The sequence below is a fragment of the Lampris incognitus genome, chromosome 4 (assembly GCF_029633865.1).
Source record: "Lampris incognitus isolate fLamInc1 chromosome 4, fLamInc1.hap2, whole genome shotgun sequence".
Lineage (NCBI taxonomy): Eukaryota > Metazoa > Chordata > Actinopteri > Lampriformes > Lampridae > Lampris > Lampris incognitus.
Window position 1 is genome coordinate 67,560,564 of NC_079214.1, and position 21,517 is coordinate 67,582,080.

The 21,517-nt window shown below is 50.2% G+C and overlaps 2 protein-coding genes across 8 annotated transcripts in view; one reads left to right on the forward strand and one right to left on the reverse strand.

Moving 5' to 3' along the window:
• The window catches only part of herc1 (HECT and RLD domain containing E3 ubiquitin protein ligase family member 1), a 133,087-nt gene extending 128,800 nt beyond the window's left edge, over positions 1-4,287 (forward strand). For all 5 annotated transcript variants that reach the window (XM_056279427.1, XM_056279430.1, XM_056279429.1 and 2 more), the window contains exons 76-79: positions 526-778; positions 1,327-1,479; positions 1,598-1,903; positions 3,988-4,287. In XM_056279427.1, the coding sequence (XP_056135402.1) occupies positions 526-778; positions 1,327-1,479; positions 1,598-1,903; positions 3,988-4,173 (898 nt within the window). In that variant the 3' untranslated portion in view covers positions 4,174-4,287. The remainder of the gene's footprint in view (positions 1-525; positions 779-1,326; positions 1,480-1,597; positions 1,904-3,987) is intronic.
• Positions 4,288-5,997: 1,710 nt separating this feature from the next.
• Positions 5,998-21,517, reverse strand: part of LOC130111402 (uncharacterized) — a 26,036-nt gene continuing 10,516 nt past the window's right edge. For all 3 annotated transcript variants that reach the window (XM_056278581.1, XM_056278579.1, XM_056278580.1), the window contains exons 3-6: positions 16,113-16,188; positions 13,530-13,608; positions 7,518-7,620; positions 5,998-6,512 (exon numbers count right to left, since the gene is read on the reverse strand). In XM_056278581.1, the coding sequence (XP_056134556.1) occupies positions 6,129-6,512; positions 7,518-7,620; positions 13,530-13,608; positions 16,113-16,188 (642 nt within the window). In that variant the 3' untranslated portion in view covers positions 5,998-6,128. The remainder of the gene's footprint in view (positions 6,513-7,517; positions 7,621-13,529; positions 13,609-16,112; positions 16,189-21,517) is intronic.

Consider the following 21,517-nt stretch of genomic DNA (forward strand, 5'->3'; position numbering starts at 1 on the left):
ATATTTAAACCCAAATATCATGTTGAATGTGAGCGTTAGCGCGAACATTTTGAAAGCAAGGGAACATTTGCAGCTAAATCATTTAAATTTCAGTCGTTTCTCTGACAGTTATCATACGACTTCAGAAGACTTGAATGATGCTGTGAGAGCCATTGAGTGTACTTATATGGTCTTTTTTGTATTTATTTATTTTTTCCATTTTTGGGAACTGTAAGCAGCCACTATCCACTGTAGTTTTTAGGAAGAAAGCTGCTCTGATTTTGTGTTGGTTGACTCCCTCAGTGTTGTGTGAAAACAGAACACTAATCTGGGTTTCTGCTGACATGAGGGTGAGTAGTTAATGACAAAATTTTCATTTTTGGTCTGAAATATCCCTTGAATCAAACAGATTTGTGTCATATATGTTTATAAATGATTCAGCCATCTCTTTGAGTCATGAAACCCTTTCCAAGACTTCTAAAACTACCATGATGTTTCAAAGTTTATATCATATTTCATATCATAGTTTATATGCCAAATCTCCAGGTTCCTCCTCAATCCATCGTCCTGTCTGGATGAACACCTGCTCCAGTTTAAGTTCCTTGGCATCTTGATGGGCGTGGCCATCCGCACCAAGAAGCCGCTGGACTTGCACTTAGCGCCCCTGGTGTGGAAGCAGATGTGCTGCATCCCTCTGCTGCTGGAGGATCTGGAGGAGGTGGACCTCCTCTACGTCCAGACACTCAACAGCATTCTTCACATTGAAGACAGTGGCATCACCGAGGACAACTTCCATGAGGTGGGGGAGCAAGGCGTCTGAGCAGATCACGTGACAGTAGATGCAGACTCAGCTGAAAATAAAACCTGGGTTGGTTTTGGGGTGACAAGGAATTTTTATGGTGTTATCACATGTGGATCTCTATGAAAAGGTGGAACCAGAATCCACAACAGTTCTGTATCGGTCTGATTCATTTCTTACTCGCCAATACCAAGCTAGCTCGTAGTCTGACCTTACAGGAGTGACTAGTGATGTGTACGCAATGCATTGTGGGTTTGGAGCAGAATGTTTTGTGCAGTGAACTTGCAGTGCATCACTCACATCATCGTTTCCATCATTTGAGTCTGACTTTATTACAGCGCAGACCTTTTGTGTACCTGATCGACCGATGTGTAAGGGAAGATCCGGGGTCAACGAGGCAGAAGCAAACCTCCCGCACCCTGTCCTCTATACTAGCAAGTATAGAGCCCAGGGTGCGGGAGTTTCAGTCTGACTTTACTGAATCTTTTTTCTAACTGGACACCAGTATGTCAGTGTTCACTCTCTGACAGTGTTGCGTGTATCTTTAGATGATTCCTCTGGATTCCTTCGTCGGACAGAGTGCCGACGGTAAAATGGTTCCCATCATCCCGGGAGGGAACAGTATTCCTCTCACCTTCTCCAACAGGAAGGAGTACGTGGAGAGAGCCATCGAATACAGGCTGCATGAGATCGATCGACAGGTAGGTCTCTCTCTCTCTCTCTCTCTCTCTCTCACAAGTATTAAGTTGAACTCTCTGATACCTCACCCTCCCGTTGTGTGGAAACTGGCTGTTAATAAAGTTGTGTTTGAACGGCCAGGTGGCGGCGGTGCGTGAGGGCATGTCGTGGATCGTGCCGGTGCCGCTGCTGTCCCTGCTGACGGCCAAGCAGCTGGAGCAGATGGTGTGTGGGATGCCGGAGATCTGCTGCGACGTCCTGAAGAAGGTGGTGCGCTACCGCGAGGTGGACGAGCAGCACTGCCTGGTCCAGTGGTTCTGGCAGACGCTCGACCAGTTCTCGAACGAGGAGCGGGTGCTCTTCATGCGCTTCGTTTCGGGACGCTCGCGCCTGCCGGCAAACACCGCCGACATCTCTCAGAGGTTCCAGATCATGAAGGTGGACAGGGTGAGTCTGGGTCCAGGTTTAGACTTTACGACCAGTACCACAGTTAGATTGATTTAAGTTTCTGAAATACCAGGAACTGGTATGAGGTGTCACACAAATTAATGTAAGGTATAAAACGTAAACTGGCATCGTTCCACATTTATATACTTTATTTGTACGTGTCTGTGAATGTTCTCATTCATCCAGGTCGTCATGGTGATCCAAAGGAGTTGAATCAAATGCAACTGGACTTGGTATATGTCCGTGAAGATGTTTCACCTCTCGGAAGCCTCTTGGATGAGAGGCGAAACGTCTTCACGGATATATACCAAGTCCAGTTGCATTTGATTCAACTCCTTTGGATATTTGGACATGATTTTTGTTAAAGTTTGTATTTCTGGGATGTGTGTGTGTGTGTGTGTGTGTGTGTGTGTGTGTGTGAGAGGACAGTATTTAGTTGTGAATGTTTGTCTAAATGAGGGTTTTAGTGGTCTCACCATCACACTTCTGATGTAAATGTGTGGTACAGCTGATTGTTAACGGGTACCTCTTTTTTGGTCATGTAGGCTTCATTTCCGGTCCCCAGCAGGTCCGTCAGGTGTATGAATCCTACTAACTGTAGGTCACAAACAGAGATGGCAAAGCCAGGTCCAGAAAGTCCAAATCCGAACCATGTATTTCTTCCAGCCATGTGCTAAACCAGCTGATGTCACTACCCTGCCAAGCTGAAGAGCGGTTGGTTGATTCCTTGATTCGAGTCAACCGGTTTAGTACATGGGTGGAGCAAATACATGGTTTGGATTTTGACTTTCTGGACCTGGATTTGCCACCTCTGGTCACAAACACGCCTTCCCAGCGTTAAATCTTAGTTTTTGAACAGAGTGCTCGTGTTATAAAGTCAGCTCAGCGAGTCACAGCTCCTAAAATGATTAGAAAACTGAAACTTGGACATTTCCCCAAATATTAGCTTTATATACTATACCTGAGTTATATTTGTATTACAGTAGAATTATATCACCAATGGGAGGTTGTATTTATATTACTTAGGAGTCGTATTAACATAATGTAAGACTTATATAAATGTTATGCAAGAGTTTTTCCTAATATTAGATGGGAAGTATTTTATGGGGATTATATTTACATTATGGAGGCAGTGTAATTCGGAGTTTGGTGGAGTTGATGTGTGAGTGACTGCATTGTAAATAACATTTGTGATGAAGATGTTGAAGGAATCTTCATCTCGTCTCTGTGGTTTCTGTCCGATTCTGATTCCTCCGAGTCAGCCTGTGCCCAAATACTCCTGTACGTACTACGTACTAGTAGAACATACTGTTTACTAACAGTACCGTGTACTGTTGAGAACTTACTATCTATTAACGTGTGTTTTGTATGCATGGTAAATCTATTATACTATCCTCAGTCACCAGAGGAAGTGGCAGCAAGGATGCAGCTCATACAACCCGCATCTCCATGGTAACCACATGCCACCATTTTCTTCCGGAATTGTGTCCGGTCCTGTCCAATCAGATTCTTCAGCGAAAGAAAGTAAACATCCTGGGATTTTTTATTTTTTTAAGGACCCCCCCCCCCCCCCTCTTCTCCCCAAGCATACTTGGCCAATTACCCCACTCGGTCGCTGCTCCGCCCCCTCTGCCGAGCCAGGGAGGGCTGCAGACTACCACATGCCTCCTCCCATACATGTGGAGTCACCAGCCACTTCTTTTCACCTGACGGTGAGGAGTTTCACCAGGGGGACGTAGCGCATGGGGTCCCCCCTCCCCCCCAACAGGTGTGCCGACCGACCAGAGGAGGTGCTAGTGCAGCAACCAGGACACATACCCACATCCGGCTTCCCACCCGCAGACACGGCCAGTTGTGTCTGTAGGGACGCCCGACTCAGCCGGAGGTAACACGGGGATTTGAACCGGCGACCCCCGTGTCGGTGGACCCATCCCGGGATGTTTTAGCATACTATTTTTTACATACTACAACCATTTTAATGTAGTATACTAAAAACGAGTACTATAACGTACGTACTGTGGTGGTCTTACGGGTGTATGTGACCTCCGGTTCTGATTCTGCCGGTTCTGATTGTGTTCCCGCAGCCATACGACAGCCTGCCCACCTCCCAGACCTGTTTCTTCCAGCTGCGCCTCCCCCCGTACTCCAGCCAGGCGGTGATGGCGGAGAGGCTCCGCTACGCCATCAATAACTGCCGGTCCATCGACATGGACAACTACATGCTGTCCCGCAACGTGGACAACGCGGAGGGCTCGGACACCGACTACTGAGGCACACACACACCCACACAAACCTGTGTACATGATATACACGACACGCACACACAGTACACACAATGTGTGTAGAATACCAACACAAAGGGGACAATACAGAGGCCACACACACACACACACACACAGAGTATACACACAAATATGTAGAAATATATACATGTATACACACAGACACACACACAGACCCAGGAGAACAGTCTTATCAGAATACCACACACACACACACACACACACACACACACAGACTCACACACACACGCAGAAGCAAGCCCAGAGATGCGTGGACATCGGGGGTGTTGTTTATAGATGGAGACACTTTTTAAACCCCATTCTACGTACGCCACACAACACGAGTGTGTTTTTGTTTCACCGCGGGTTTGACCGTTCTGAAGCCACGACATCACACAGGAGCAGCGAGGAGCCGTCGCCACACCCCATCGTCCCGAGTGTCTGCATGGAGGCATCCGCTTCTTTTGGGAACCGTGTATAGAGTACTCACGCTGCGGCCGGGGGGGAGGGGGGGGGGAGTATTGTAAATTGTGTAAAATGCTTCATTAGGAAACTGTTTTGCATAATCATATTTATTTTGATTTAATTTCTAAACTGCTTCTGCCGAGTTTCCTAAAGCATACAACCCCATCATAATAAACGCTTCAGAATGAGCCGGGTCTGGTTTCGTCTTTCGCCCCAGAGGAGCCAGGCGTCCTGCAGACGCACTTCGCCTTCGTTTCTAATGCTCGTCGGACGTGACACAACCGCCTGCTGGACCTACACAACCGCCTCCTGGACCTACACAACCGCCTGCTGGACCTACACAACCGCCTGCTGGACCTACACAACCTGAAGACGTTTGGAGGCTGAGAGCAAAAGCTTCATGCTCACACCTGTCTCTTTAAATGGCAGCACACATCTGCTCAGAGCCGACCTTCTCTGGTCTGTGGTTGTCCCATCAGATTAGAGGCAAAACCAGATCCCAGACACCAGCGCACAACTGGACCACCCCTCAGTCTGCAGGACAATTAATATGGCCCAGTAGTACCCCCCCCCCTTTTCACCCCAGTTGTATCCGGCCAATTACCCCACTCTTCCGAGACGGTCTGTGCTCCACCCCCTCTGCCGATCCGGGGAGGGCTGCAGACTACCACATGCCTCCTCCCATACATGTGGAGTTGCCAGCCACTTCTTTTCACCTGACGGTGAGGAGTTTCACCAGGGGGACGTAGCACATGGGAGGATCACGCTATTCCCCCCAGTCCCCCCCCCACTGAACAGGCACCCTGACTGACCAGAGGAGGCGCTAGTGCAGCGACCAGGACACATACCCACATCCGGCTTCCCACCCGCAGACACGGCCGAATGTGTCTGTAGGGACGCCCGACCAAGCCGGAGGTAACACGGGGATTCGAACCGGCGACCCCCCGTGTTGGTAGGCAGCGGAATAGACCGCTACGCTACCCGGACGCCCTGCTCATCAGTATTTTAAATGACGGCGTGTAGTCAGTACGAGGTAGAGGGAAGGGTCCGACCCGCAGAGGGGCAGGCCGGTGAACGGTAGTGTTCAGATAGCGGAGATCCGCCGTAACCTCTTTCTGTCGACTTGGCCGGGTGTGGAGGGGACCATCTGAGCTCAGCAGCCTCTGCCAACACCGGATCCACAGAAGTAAATCCTGAAAGTCTCATGTCCAACGTCATCCAGTCAGATCCACACTCTGTATTTGGTGTGCCCCCACCCCCCCAACATCAGGACCCTCTGGTCAGCTTAACCCCACCTTAACATGTATGCGTTGGTTATCACTTCCAGAAAGAGGATCTAGACTTTAAAATGGGCTCCATGAGGCCCAGGGGTCTCTGAGCTCATCACAACACCCCCCCCCCCCACTGACCCTACGTTTGTTTTGTTTTTTTCAACCGGCTGTAGTTCCATCAAACTTGGCTCCAGCACCAGCTGCCCATTAGGACAACCAGCCTGGTTGCCTGCTCCTCCTGTTGGCTGCTGTCTGAGGGGCTGTGATGCTCTCCTTTGCCCCCAGGAGCGTCTCCAGGCACGGGGAGCGGCTCTGAATGGGTGGTGCTCCGCGTCTAGGCTGGGGTTGGCGGAGGGGGCCCCTCTGGGAGTCGGTGCTGGAGGAGACCCTATTGTCCTGGATAGCGGCAGGGTGGCGGGGTGCGGGGTGTGGAGGTGCTGAGGAGGCAGTGGGCCAGCCCGCTGAGGGTTCACATCCTTTCAGCCAGCAGATGGGTGAGGCGTGAAGCCGTCTGAGGCGGGTTGAACGGGCAAGGTGGGCGCTGAGGGGGCAGAGAGAGGGGGGAGGGAGCGGGGGCTGGGTGGGACGTTGCTGCAGAAAGAAATCAAAATCAGATTACTAACATCAAAACAGACCAGTCTGGTGTTACCACGTTTCACCACTAGAGGGCGACCTTAGCCTTCATGTGTCGAATTGAGTCATATATTGGCGTTTAAAAACTCCCCAGCCTCCGGGACACTGGTACCGAGCTGGTCAGTGACCTGGACTCTCATACTGTTGATGGTCGGGACACCCTGTTTACACGCCACCTCACTCAGGGGAAACATTAGATTAAAGTTAGGGTGAAATTTGGGGCAGGGTTAAGGTTGGGGTAGGGGTTAAGGTTAAATATGATAAGGTTGAATGGCGTGCAAATAGGGGGTCCCTTTAGTCCCTCTGGTCCCCATATTCACTGGGTGCTGGGTGGTGATGGAGCTGCCTTCTCATTTGGTAAAAGCAGCACTTGACGAGTTCAACTGGCGGGTGCAGCAGAACAACAAGCCTATCAAATCACCGCAGACCCTCTTCTCACGCAGCTTGGTCCGCTAACCGAAACTGGGTTCAGAACAAACACGTGAATTATGGCGTCATGGAATCGGCTCTGTGCAGAACTAGTCCACTGACTTCCGGCTTCTACTGCAGCGGTCACACCAGTTTCCTGTTTGTTGGCGCGTGCTGTTGACTGGCATATTTTTCGCATCTACAATTATGAGGACGGACGGACGGACGGAACTGTGGACGGAACTTGAAACCTGTCCCCCGGGTGCTGGGAGGTGCAGGTGAAAGGGTGTGGACAGTTGTGTGCATGTGGTTGACATTTCTCCATGGTAAGTCCTGCGGACCACACGCCAGCAAACAGGAAACTGGCGTGACCGCTGCAGTAGAAACCGGAAGTCAGTGCACTACAGCCGATTGTACAACTTGTTCATGTTTGTTAGTCGACCTGCACACACACTGAGTGCACGCACCTAAACAAGTGTGTAGTGAACAGACGCGTGACATGTAGGGGTGTGTACGTGTGTGCGCATACACGTGGTTAATGTGAGGGTTGTTAACCTGCAGCTTCCGGGCCAGGGTTCTGTCCTGTGTCCGGGTGACGTGAGGGAACCAAGACTGAAGCATCGTCTCTATTTTCGGTAGAGTCCCGAGGAGGCGTCCTCTGTCACACACAAACGGAGAGGAGGGTGAGCTATGTGCTGACGTCAGGACCGGCTGCCCGCCAGGCAGCGCTGACGTCTTCACCGGACGCCGCAAAACCACATTCCAGACAGGCGGCCCGCGGCGCAGGTGGCGGCTTAGGGACGTCTGGCCAGTGGCCATTACATAATCCTCCCCAACCCCCCCCCCCCACTCACACACACACACACCCCTCTGTGTGCCGGCATCTGATTGGTGGAGCGCGGGATTTTCCGCAACGGCTGAATAAATGAGTAACATCCGGTGGGGGGGGGGTCTGTGTGATGTTATCTGAGCACGTGTCCACATATAGCACGAGGAATGCGTGACGTCTGAAACAACACGTTCACTTCCACATGAGAAATGTGACCAGAGAGCTGCCCCCCCCACACACACACACAGCACGCACAAACAAAAATACACACCCGCAGAGGCAAACACACACACACACAACAACACACGATACGGACACACGCCAAAAATACAAGCACACAGAGTCACAAGTACACGCGCGCAGGCCCACACGTGGCAGCGGGGGAGGGTCGTCATGCGGGACTATAAATAACTCAATAAACCCCGAAGCCCCGCCCACAACCGGGAACTAAAGTGAGTCCCCTCATGCTCCCAGGATTGGGACCCTCAGCTCGCGAGAGGAAGGTCGAAACCTCTGCTAACGTCACGTGTGCAACCACAAGAAAGGAAGCGTTTGTTTAGGTTTTTCGGTGCACATGAGGTCGGAGCACCTCCCTGAGGGACTGGAGGAGGTCGGAGCACCTCCCTGAGGGACTGGAGGAGGTGGAGCACCTCCCTGAGGGACTGGAAGAGGTCGGAGCACCTCCCTGAGGGGCTGGAGGAGGTCGGAGCACCTCCCTGAGGGACTGGAAGAGGTGGAGCACCTCCCTGAGGGACTGGAGGAGGTCGGAGCACCTCCCTGAGGGACTGGAAGAGGTGGAGCACCTCCCCGAGGGACTGGAAGAGGTCGGAGCACCTCCCTGAGGGACTGGAGGAGGTCGGAGCACCTCCCTGAGGGGCTGGAGGAGGTGGAGCACCTCCCCGAGGGACTGGAGGAGGTCGGAGCACCTCCCTGAGGGACTGGAGGAGGTGAACGACCCTCAGCAGTCAGCTGATTCAATGGGTGGCCAATAAAACACAAAGCGTAACTCGCCTCCAAACACCTTTGACTTCCACACAATATTCCGTGACTTCCAGCGAAACGTCCATGATGTGACACAGCGCCACCTGCCGGGTTCTCAGGTTTACAACAGCCAGAAAAAATACCTCACATCCTACAGGGGGCTGCAGTTGTACGTGGAATTAACGTGATAATCTCGGACTTCTTCTGATAAACCCGTCAGGTTTGTTACCGTCACCTCAAAGCGTTTGCACAAAACGGTCGGTACGACACTTTCCGTGAAAAAACCTGCGAGCCGCGTTTTACCTCAGCACTGATTGGTCCACAGGGGAGGATAAGGCGGGACTTCCCCATCGTGGGCCAATCAGAGAGAAGCATCAGAGATCGCCTAATAAAGAGCGGAAATCTTCAGGCTGGGTTATTTAAAGTTGAGTCGGTTCAACCGTCACATGGGAGCCACATGGGAGCGCTTTAAACCATCTGATGAACAGTCATTACACAAAGTGGCTCAGCTGCTTTTCGGTGCTTGTCGCGATGTTCTGGTTCTCTTTGTTTTGTTCCGGATCCCAAATTGCACCCGTCTGGTATCAAAGTAGTTTTGGACCAGCCATTAAAAGTCGTTTTGGAAAGGCAACCTGATCACAGCCCAGTTTAAACAGGACCGCTGGCTCTTCTCTGATCACAGACCAGTTTAAACAGGACCGCTGGCTCTTCTCTGATCACAGACCAGTTTAAACAGGACCGCTGGCTCTTCTCTGATCACAGCCCAGTTTAAACAGGGCCGCTGGCTCTTCTCTGATCACAGCCCAGTTTAAACAGGGCCGCTGGCTCTTCTCTGATCACAGCCCAGTTTAAACAGGGCCGCTGGCTCTTCTCTGATCACAGCCCAGTTTAAACAGGGCCGCTGGCTCTTCTCTGATCACAGACCAGTTTAAACAGGGCCGCTGGCTCTTCTCTGATCACAGACGAGTTTAAACAGGACCGCTGGCTCTTCTCTGATCACAGCCCAGTTTAAACAGGGCCGCTGGCTCTTCTCTGATCACAGCCCAGTTTAAACAGGGCCGCTGGCTCTTCTCTGATCACAGCCCAGTTTAAACGGGGCCGCTGGCTCTTCTCTGATCACAGCCCAGTTTAAACGGGACCGCTGGCTCTTCTCTGATCACAGCCCAGTTTAAACAGGACCGCTGGCTCTTCTCTGATCACAGCCCAGTTTAAACAGGACCGCTGGCTCTTGTCGGATCACTGCCCAGTTTAAGGAGGACCGCTGGCTCTTCTCTGATCACAGACCACTTTAAACAGGACCGCTGGCTCTTCTCTGATCACAGACCAGTTTAAACAGGACCGCTGGCTCTTCTCTGATCACAGCCCTGTTTAAACAGGTCCGCTGGCTCTTCTCTGATCACAGCCCAGTTTAAGGAGGACCGCTGGCTCTTCTCTGATCACAGACCAGTTTAAACGGGACCGCTGGCTCTTCTCTGATCACAGCCCAGTTTAAAGAGGACCGCTGGCTCTTGTCGGATCACTGCCCAGTTTAAGGAGGACCGCTGGCTCTTCTCTGATCACAGACCAGTTTAAACAGGACCGCTGGCTCTTCTCTGATCACAGACCAGTTTAAACAGGACCGCTGGCTCTTCTCTGATCACAGACCAGTTTAAACGGGACCGCTGGCTCTTCTCTGATCACAGCCCAGTTTAAACAGGACCGCTGACTCTTCTCTGATCACAGACCAGTTTAAAGAGGACCGCTGGCTCTTCTCTGATCACAGCCCAGTTTAAAGAGGACCGCTGGCTCTTCTCTGATCACAGCCCAGTTTAAACGGGACCGCTGGCTCTTCTCTGATCACAGACCAGTTTAAACAGGACCGCTGGCTCTTCTCTGATCACAGACCAGTTTAAACAGGACCGCTGGCTCTTCTCTGATCAGGACCACTGGCTCTTCCCTGATCACAGCCCAGTTTAAACAGGGCCGCTGGCTCTTCTCTTATCTCTGACTGAAGCTCAGAAACCATACATTTTGGAGGAGGAGGGTCTGACACGAAAGGAGGAGCGGTTGCTTGAAATCAGACTCTCTTTGGTGTGTGTGTGTGTGTGTGTGTGTGTGTGTGTGTGTGTGTGTGTGTGTGTGTGTGTGTGTGTGTGTGTGTGTTTCTACTGTTTCTTACATAGGTGACGAGTCTGGGAGCAGAAGTGGCTGACATGTAGGCGTTCAGGACTGCGCACTTATGCCAGAGTTCAACCAGCAAGGGCTGCAGTGTTGGCAGATTTGTTACAGGAAATCCAGATGTTATCGTGTGAGTTAATAAGATTTGGGCGTCCAGGTAGCGTGGCGGTCTATTCCGTTGCCTACCAACACGGGGATCGCCGGTTCGAATCCCGCGTGATCCTTCCACGCGCTACGTCCCCCTGGTGAAACTCCTCACTGTCAGGTGAAAATAAGCGGCTGGTGACTCCACGTGTATCGGAGGGGGCATGTGGTAGTCAGCAGCCCTCCCCGGATCAGCAGAGGGGGTGGAGCAGAGACCGGGACGGCTCGGAAGAGTGGGGTAATTGGCCAAGTACAATTGGGGAGAAAAAGCGGGAAAATTCCAAAAACAAGGAATGAGATTTGATCCAGGACTGATGTCTTTCATGTTATTGCAGAGGGGCTCAAGCAGGAGTCGTGACAGCTTTCTCTTTCGGCTACACAACGTGCACCATTTATTCCTTCCATCATTACAACAACAACCAAAAAACCCGCGCAGCGGAAGTGCGTCACTGTAAACCCGAACCGAGGAAACAGCAGCTGTAAACTAACGTTCCTACCAGCTCAATAAGGGGAATTATGTAGCCCCATAACCACTACATTATCATACAATTCATGGATTTTCAAAAAAGGATTGAAGGGTGCCGTTACCCTTAAAACGCCGTCTCACTAACCCCGGACCCCAGTGCTGTTGAAGGTTCCGGCAAAACGAGTGTTTTACTGCCATACTTTAACCATGTTTCACATAAAAGCTAACTTAGATCACATGATCGAACATGGCGGCAACCAAAGGAAGCTTCGGTCTCCTCTGCAGCAAAGCAGAGACTCTGTGGACTGAAATAAAGCCCCGGGAACTCTTCAACAGCTCCAAGACTGTCAGAGAGAGCTAGGTCGATTTGACTTGAAGCATTTCAGAGGACGTGCTCGAAGCCATCTGATACACAACAGAATCTATGAGGCGTGTGGTCTAATAGCGACAAGCCGTCAAGACCTCGCCTGCCGGTCCTGGAAGAGACCAGATCCTAGAAACAGACCAGATCCTAGAAACAGACCAGATCCTAGAGACAGACCAGGGTTGGCTCTGTGTATCTGAGCTCTTCTTAAATGTCCCAAAGCCCAGAAGGAACATATGGATCATGGAGATCTACACACGGCACAAGTCATCTAGACGGGAGGCAGTGAAGACCGGAAACTGCTCCCTGTGGTACCGAATACATCAATACTGAATCTTCATCGGGGTTCAGGAACCACGCTCACAGTGCATTTTTAGGACAGATGGGTTTCAGGAGCTGGCACTGAGGGAACTGCACGTGGTTCTTTCTTCAATTCTGCTGCGCACGTGAGCAGTGAAGCGCTGCGTGGCGTGTGTGAATAGATGGTGCAGAACCTGAAGCTGGAGCAGACTGTGAACAGATGACGTATCTTCAGGTGTTCTTGGCGGTGGTGTGATGTGTTGTCTTCACTGGCCGATCGCCAGGGGGGGTCGGAAGAGGTCTCCCCCCTTTGGCCGAGCGGTTAGCGATGTCGCCTCGTGGTGCAGTACAAATCCAGATCGAATCCCGCAGCGGGCGGAAATATGCTCGGTTACATTAGTGGCAGCGGGGGGGATCCGGAAGCGTACAGGTCCTTCGGCGCGCGGGAACAATAAAGCGGGAGGGCGCGCTTCCGGGAGAATGTGACGACGGTAACCTACAAAAGGACTCACTGGCCAGGGGTCGCGAGGGGTCGGCATCCTTTAGTCGAGCAGTTAGCGATGTCGCCTCGTGGTGCAGTACAATCCGGATCGAATCCCGCATTGGGCGGAAATGTGCTCGGTTACACACACATGATGTACGTTCATCTACTCAAACAAACGACCAAAAATAGCACATCCCCGAGAATTATACACACACACACACACACACACACACACACACACATATATATATATAAACTACTAATAAGACCCTGAGTCTGACCCTTTAGCCGAGCGGTTAGCGATGTCGCCTTGTGGTGCAGTACACCCCGTATCGAATCCCGCACCGGGCAAGAAAATAACCGGTTACATATATATATATATATATATATATATATATATATATATATATATATATATGTTTGTGTGTGTGTGTGTGTGTATGCTAATCAAAGTATTAATTACCCGCCCCCCCCCAACATTATCATACGTTTACTTTTATGTTTTAAAAATGTATGACCTCACAAAATCTGGTACGTTGTGGTGTGAATTCAAACAAACAAGCACACACACACACACACACACACACACACACACACACACACACACACACACACACACACACACACACACACACACACACACACACATACACAATAGTAGCGGACCAGCTGTGGGCGGCTGTTATGTGCGTGTGGGGTAATAAACCGGCATGGTGGACCGTGACGTGTGAGCAGGTGTGGCTCGGAAGGAAAACAGCCAGAGTGGATTTTGTCTTTCTGGTGTCCGACTGCTATCAGCTCAGACAGAAGACGAACACAGAGTCCCCCACACCCACACTCACCCCCGGTCTGGATTCTGAAGGACGCCCATTATTCTCTGGATACGGTCCATCACAAGGCTCTCCTGGAACCTGCTGAGGCCTGCAGGAAGAGAAGGGGGGGGGAGACAGACAGAGAGAGAGAAAGAGGGAGGGAGGGAGGGAGAGGGAGGGAGAGAAAGAGAGAGGGGGGGAGAAAAAGAGAGAGGGGGGAGAGAGAGAAAGAGGGAGGGAGACAGAAAGGGAGGGAGGGAGAGAGAAAGAGAGAGGGGGGAGAGAGAGAAAGAGGGAGGGAGGGAGGGAGAGGGAGAGAGAAAGAGAGAGGGGGGAGAGAGACAGAAGAGGAGGAAGGGACAGGGAGGGAGAGAAAGAGGGAGGGGGAGAGAGACAGAAAAGGAGGGAGGGGAGAGAAAGAGAGAGGGGGGAGAGAGAGAAAGAGGGAGGGAGGGAGACAGAAAGGGAGGGAGGGAGAGAGAAAGAGAGAGGGGGGAGAGAGACAGAAAAGGAGGGAGGGGAGAGAAAGAGAGAGGGGGGAGAGAGAGAAAGAGGGAGGGAGGGAGACAGAAAGGGAGGGAGGGAGAGAGAAAGAGAGAGGGGGGAGAGAGACAGAAAAGGAGGAAGGGACAGGGAGGGAGAGAAAGAGGGAGGGGGAGAGAGACAGAAAAGGAGGGAGGGGAGAGAAAGAGGGAGGGGAGAGAGACAGAAAAGGAGGGAAGGAGAGGGAGGGAGAGAAAGAGGGAGGAAAGGAGGGAGAGAGAAAGAGAGAGAGAGGGGGGAGAGACAGAAGAGGAGGAAGGGACAGGGAGGGAGAGAAAGAGGGAGGGGGAGAGAGACAGAAAAGGAGGGAGGGGAGAGAAAGAGAGAGGGGGGAGAGAGAGAAAGAGGGAGGGAGGGAGACAGAAAAGGAGGGAGGGGAGAGAAAGAGGGAGGGGAGAGAGACAGAAAAGGAGGGAAGGAGAGGGAGGGAGAGAAAGAGGGAGGAAAGGAGGGAGAGAGAAAGAGAGAGAGAGGGGGGAGAGACAGAGAAGGAGGGAAGGAGAGGGAGGGAGAGAAAGAGGGAGGAAAGGAGGGAGAGAGAAAGAGAGAGAGGGGGGAGAGACAGAGAAGGAGGGAGGGAGAGAAAGAGGGAGGAAAGGAGGGAGGAAGGGAGAGGGGGAGGGAGAGGACGAGAGAAAGAGGGAGGGGGGAGAGAGACAGAAAGGGAGGGAGGGAGAGGGAGAGGGAGGGAGAGAGAGAGAGAAAGAGGGGGAGGAGGGAGGAAGAGAGGGGGAGAAAGAGGGAGCCCTGGTGAGGGTGAGAAGAGCTGTGCCGCTGGTACACCACCTTAACGACCCACTAGTGTGTGTGTGTGTACAGTAAAACCTGCTGGAGACACTTTAAAGGCGGAACCAGCTGATCCCGCTCATTAGGGGCAACTAATTAAAGCGTGTAAAACATGTGGGACTAGTTCAGACCAGAGACCTGGCTGAAGTATGGTGGACTAGTTAAAGTACACAGGACCAGTTCCAGTATTTGGTACGAGTTAAAAACGCAGGACTAGTAGAAGTGCATGGGAGCGGGTCCGGGGTGGGGACTAGTTAGTCGCAGGTTTTACTAGTCCACTGACGACTGTAAGTCACCACACCTTCATCATCAGTCTTCATCAGAGACGCGCAGCCTGGACGCTTTCCATGGTAACACTTTAGTATGGGGAACGTAGTCACCGTTAATTAGGTGCTTATTAGCATGCAAATTAGCAACATATTGGCTCTTAATTGGTCATTATCACGTACTCATTAATGCCTTATTCTGCATGGCCTTATTATACAACCAGTAAGCCATTAACTATGAGTTTTCCCTCTATAACCTCAGAAGTATTGCTTATTAGTAGTACCATCTCAATATGCTTTGCTTAGTATGGCCTTTATAAGGTGGTAGTACCACAAGAAGAGTTATTCTCCCTTACTAACACTTAATGAATATGGTCTGTTCTTACATAACAACACACAAAACTACAAGTGTTCATCGTGTTAAATTACTGTAAATTAAGTTGTTGTTACTTGGAATATGTTCCCCATACTAAAGTGACATCTTGATCATTACTAATTCACTAGTAATTAAGTTGTTGTTACTTAGAATATGTTCCCCATACTAAAGTGACATCTTGATCATTACTAATTCACTAGTAATTAAGTTGTTGTTACTTAGAATATGTTCCCCATACTAAAGTGACATCTTGATCATTACTAATTCACTAGTAATTAAGTTTTTGTTACTTAGAATATGTTCCCCATGCTAAAGTGACATCTTGATCATTACTAATTCACTAGTAATTAAGTGTTTTCATGTTCCCCATACTAAAGTGTTACCCTTTTCATCTTGCGGAGGTTTGAGAGGTCACTTAAATAACTCCCCCACTTTCCCCTCACCCTCACCCTCACCCTGCCCCCTCCCAGGCTCCACAACTGGACTTAAACACCATGGGTTCTTTCCATTTCTCCACCGCCGCGCTTCAGCGCGTGGTCTCTGTGTGACGTCAGACGGCCTCGGCCGTCCTGTCCGCAGCGGTGTACCGGAGCAGAGGCCAGTATCCGTGAACCGGATCCACAGCCCAGGACGGGGACTTACGGTGAGAGTATCTCCCGGAGCGGAGGCGCAGCAGGATGTGGGACAGAGGCCGGAAGTAAGGCTGCAGCTGCGTGCGCTGTGGGCGACAGACGGCAGAGGCGTTAACGCTGGAACGACCACGGGCGGTCATTCTGACTCTTCCGGGTTTTCCAACTTTAATAACTGCAAAAAAAAAGACAAGACACAGACCTGCCGCTCCCCGCGTGCTCCTAAATTTGCATGTATTTGCATTAAAATGACTTTTAGATCAATTGCACAAAAAAAGTTATGATAAGATCTACCTAAAACGACCGTGGGCGGTCAAAATGACTGCGCGTATATTGTGCGTCATCGTCATGTCACGTGTTGGTCGCCTCATTTCCTTCGCAACGTTTTTTGTTTTTTTTTACATGTCACGTTTTTTAGGCCTTGTTTGTTAGATCAGCCATACGTGTTTTCCATTTTGCTTTTCGGATACGATGTCCAACATGTCTGGTTACAGACGCACCATGACTACCACCGAGGCGCTGCAGTGTTTACAGGCGTTGGACGGCGGCCATTTTAAATTGTTTGAAAAATAGTATTAAAGTTGTTAAAATGTTAATTTTGGTGTCAGTTAGTTTCATAACAGACACACTAACATATGTAATGCATTAATATCTCAACTGGGTGTTTCTCTTGACACAATATAGAGTTTAAAAACCGTGGTAGTCAAAATGACCGCCCATGGTCGTTTTAGGTAGGAGTGAAATCCCGGTCGTTCACTATGTCGTCATGCCACCATGTCAGCATGTCATCATGTCACCATCTCATCATGTCACCATGTCATCATGTCAGCATGTCACCATCTCATCATGTCACCATGTCAGCATGTCATCATGTCACCATGTCGTCATGTCACCATGTCGTCATGTCAGCATGTCATCATGTCAGCATGTCAGCATGTCAGCATGTCATCATGTCACCATCTCATCATGTCACCATGTCATCATGTCACCATGTCAGCATGTCATCATGTCACCATGTTGTCATGTCAGCATGTCATCATGTCAGCATGTCAGCATGTCAGCATGTCATCATGTCACCATCTCATCATGTCACCATGTCATCATGTCACCATGTCGTCATGTCAGCATGTCATCATGTCAGCATGTCAGCATGTCAGCATGTCATCATGTCACCATCTCATCATGTCACCATGTCATCATGTCAGCATGTCACCATCTCATCATGTCACCATGTCAGCATGTCATCATGTCACCATGTCGTCATGTCACCATGTCGTCATGTCAGCATGTCATCATGTCAGCATGTCAGCATGTCAGCATGTCATCATGTCACCATCTCATCATGTCACCATGTCATCATGTCACCATGTCGTCATGTCAGCATGTCATCATGTCACCATGTCAGCATGTCATCATGTCACCATGTCATCATGTCAGCATGTCATCATGTCACTATGTCACCATGTCGTCATGTCATCATGTCATCATGCCACCATATCAGCATGTCGTCATGTCACCGTGTCATCATGTCACCATGTCACTATGTCATCATGTCACTGTAGCCCTTGGTTCTGCAGGCCGGCTCCCTAGCCCTGTATTTTTGCCTCCTCCCTGGCTCCCTCTGCGTTGTTATTTGATTGGTGTGGTTGGAGTCAGGACAAAGGGACAGGAGTCGGCGTTCTTTGGCCCGAGCAGTGCAGAATTTATTTTCTCTTGGCTGTCTTTCGTCACCTTTAACATATCAAAAACTGTATCTCTAATTTCAACTTATTTTTAAATTAACAGTAGGCCTGGAGCCACACAGAACGAGCAGCCTAGCTAGCATTTACGGGTTAGCTCTCAGTAGTTCGCTAGCCACATGGGCATTAAACATCATAAAACAAAACCATTTTCACAGAATAACAACTTAAAACATAAAACCATATCTCTGGCACCCATGTTTACATGTAAAACTGCATGGATGACCCTTTACACATCGGGCTGCAGATGGATTTAACAGAGCACCCCGTTTCAACAGCTTACCTTTAACAAATCAAAAACGTTGGGACCTAAAATGGCCGCCACGACCAACGACGGCAGCCCAAACAGCTGCTCAACCAGGCATATCAACAAACCGAGCGCCCCCCAGTGGCTACTCCCAGATTACCTCGTAAATTGAACCAGGAATGAGACGTCTCAAAAATAAAACATTACAGCATAAATGATGTGTCACCTTCACCATCTTACATCACCATGTCACCGTGTCATCATGCCATCATGTCACCATGTCATCATGCCACCATGTCGCCGTGTCATCATGCCATCATGCCACCATGTCACCGTGTCATCATGCCACCATGTCACCGTGTCATCATGCCACCATGTCACCATGTCATCATGTCATCATGCCACCATGTCATCATGTCATCATGCCACCATGTCACCGTGTCATCATGCCACCATGTCGCCGTGTCATCATGCCATCATGTCACCGTGTCATCATGCCACCATGTCACCGTGTCATCATGCCACCATGTAACCGTGTCATCATGCCATCATGTCACCATGTCATCATGCCATCATGTCATCATGCCACCATTTCACCGTGTCATTATGCCATCATGTCACCGTGTCATCATGTCACCATGTCATCATGTCATCATGCCATCATGTCACCGTGTCATTATGCCATCATGTCAGCATGTTGTCATGTCAGCATGCCACCACCATGTCACCATGCCACCATGCCATCATGTCACCATGCCATCATGTCAGCATGTTGTCATGTCATTGTGTCACCGTGTCACCATGCCATCATGTCATCATGTTGTCATGTCATCGTGTCACCATGTCACCATGCCACCATGCCATCATGTCACCATGTCATCATGTTGTCATGTCACCATGTCATTATGTTGTCATGTCACCATGCCATCATGTCACCATGTCATTATGTTGTCATGTCACCATGCCATCATGTCACCATGTCATTATGTTGTCATGTCACCATGCCATCATGTCATCATGTTGTCATATCACCATGTTGTCATGTCAGCATGTCATCACGTCACCATGTCACCATGCCACCATGTCATCATGCCACCATCATGTCATCATGTCACCATGCCATCATGTCAGCATGTTGTCATGTCATCGTGTCACCGTGTCATCATGTCATCATGCCATCATGTCAGCATATCAGCATGTTGTCATGTCATCGTGTCACCATGTCACCGTGTCATCATGTCATCATGCCATCATGTCAGCATGTTGTCATGTCATCGTGTCACCGTGTCATCATGTCATCATGTCATCATGTCAGCATGTTGTCTGGTCACCGTGTCACCGTGTCATCATGTCATCATGTCAGCATGTTGTCATGTCACCGTGTCACCGTGTCATCGTGTCATCGTGTCATCATGTTGTCATGTCATCGTGTCACCGTGTCATCATGTCATCATGTCAGCATGTTGTCATGTCACCGTGTCATCATGTCATCATGTCATCATGTCAGCATGTTGTCATGTCATCGTGTCACCGTGTCATCATGTCATCATGTCATCATGTCAGCATGTTGTCTGGTCACCGTGTCATGATGTCATCATGTCATCATGTCAGCATGTTGTCATGTCACCGTGTCACCGTGTCATCGTGTCATCGTGTCATCATGTCAGCATGTTGTCATGTCACCGTGTCACCGTGTCATCGTGTCATCATGTCAGCATGTTGTCATGTCACCGTGTCACCGTGTCACCGTGTCATCATGTCATCATGTCAGCATGTTGTCTGGTCACCGTGTCACCGTGTCATCGTGTCATCATGTCAGCATGTTGTCATGTCACCGTGTCACCGTGTCATCGTGTCATCGTGTCATCATGTCAGCATGTCGTCTGGTCACCGTGTCATCATGTCATCATGTCAGCATGTTGTCATGTCACCGTGTCATCATGTCATCATGTCATCATGTCAGCATGTTGTCATGTCATCGTGTCACCGTGTCATCATGTCATCATGTCATCATGTCAGCATGTTGTCTGGTCACCGTGTCATGATGTCATCATGTCATCATGTCAGCATGTTGTCATGTCACCGTGTCACCGTGTCATCGTGTCATCGTGTCATCATGTCAGCATGTTGTCATGTCACCGTGTCACCGTGTCATCGTGTCATCATGTCAGCATGTTGTCATGTCACCGTGTCACCGTGTCACCGTGTCATCATGTCATCATGTCAGCATGTTGTCTGGTCACCGTGTCACCGTGTCATCGTGTCATCATGTCAGCATGTTGTCATGTCACCGTGTCACCGTGTCACCGTGTCATCGTGTCATCATGTCAGCATGTTGTCTGGTCACCGTGTCACCGTGTCATCGTGTCATCATGTCAGCATGTTGTCATGTCACCGTGTCACCGTGTCATCGTGTCATCATGTCAGCATGTTGTCATGTCACCGTGTCACCGTGTCACCGTGTCACCGTGTCATCATGTCATCATGTCAGCATGTTGTCTGGTCACCGTGTCACCGTGTCATCGTGTCATCATGTCAGCATGTTGTCATGTCACCGTGTCACCGTGTCACCGTGTCATCATGTCATCATGTCAGCATGTTGTCTGGTCACCGTGTCACCGTGTCATCGTGTCATCATGTCAGCATGTTGTCATGTCACCGTGTCACCGTGTCATCGTGTCATCGTGTCATCATGTCAGCATGTTGCAGTTGTCTTTGTTTTTCCGTGCCACGTGACGCCATTCAGTGGAGGACAGGGCTGAGAGTCCCTCCCCTTCACGACTGTTGGGCTTCTAAGCAGGAAGCTGAAGAACGCGTCGCGTCAGCTCACAGTAACCGAGCATCTCACCGTGTGCTACATTTGTAGTACACGACCATGGAGTCACAGCACAGGGACTCGGACTTGCCTCGGACTCGTGATAAAACGATTACAAGACTTGAATTTACTTTTTGTCAATAAACAACAGCTTTCCCTGAAGGAGATCAACACAGCGCCATCTGTTTCTGTTTTTATTGAATATTAATGTATGTCCCTGAAATAATGGAAAACGGGAATCTGACACGTTTCTTCCTCGGCGGAGGAACCCCCACCCGGAGGGACCCCCCCCCTAAATAAATAGGGACCCCCCCCCCTAAATAAATATCACTTTCACTCCTGTGATGAACTGCCAGCGTTGCAGTCCTGGTGTTTAACTGGACTTGCACTGTTCTGGTGTCTTTACACGGGTGTCGGCCCCGTTGGTCCCGAGCTGGACTCTCCACCTTACATTGCTGGACTCCGCTGTGACTCGCTAAGCTCCAGTCTCACACCACTTAAGACTTGGTCTGCACTGGGTTGTGGTGACTAGTGACTAGGAGGCAGACTGGAGGAACACGTCCAGCAGTCACAGCATAGATAATAAATCTGTGTGTGTGGGTGTGGTTGTGGGTGTG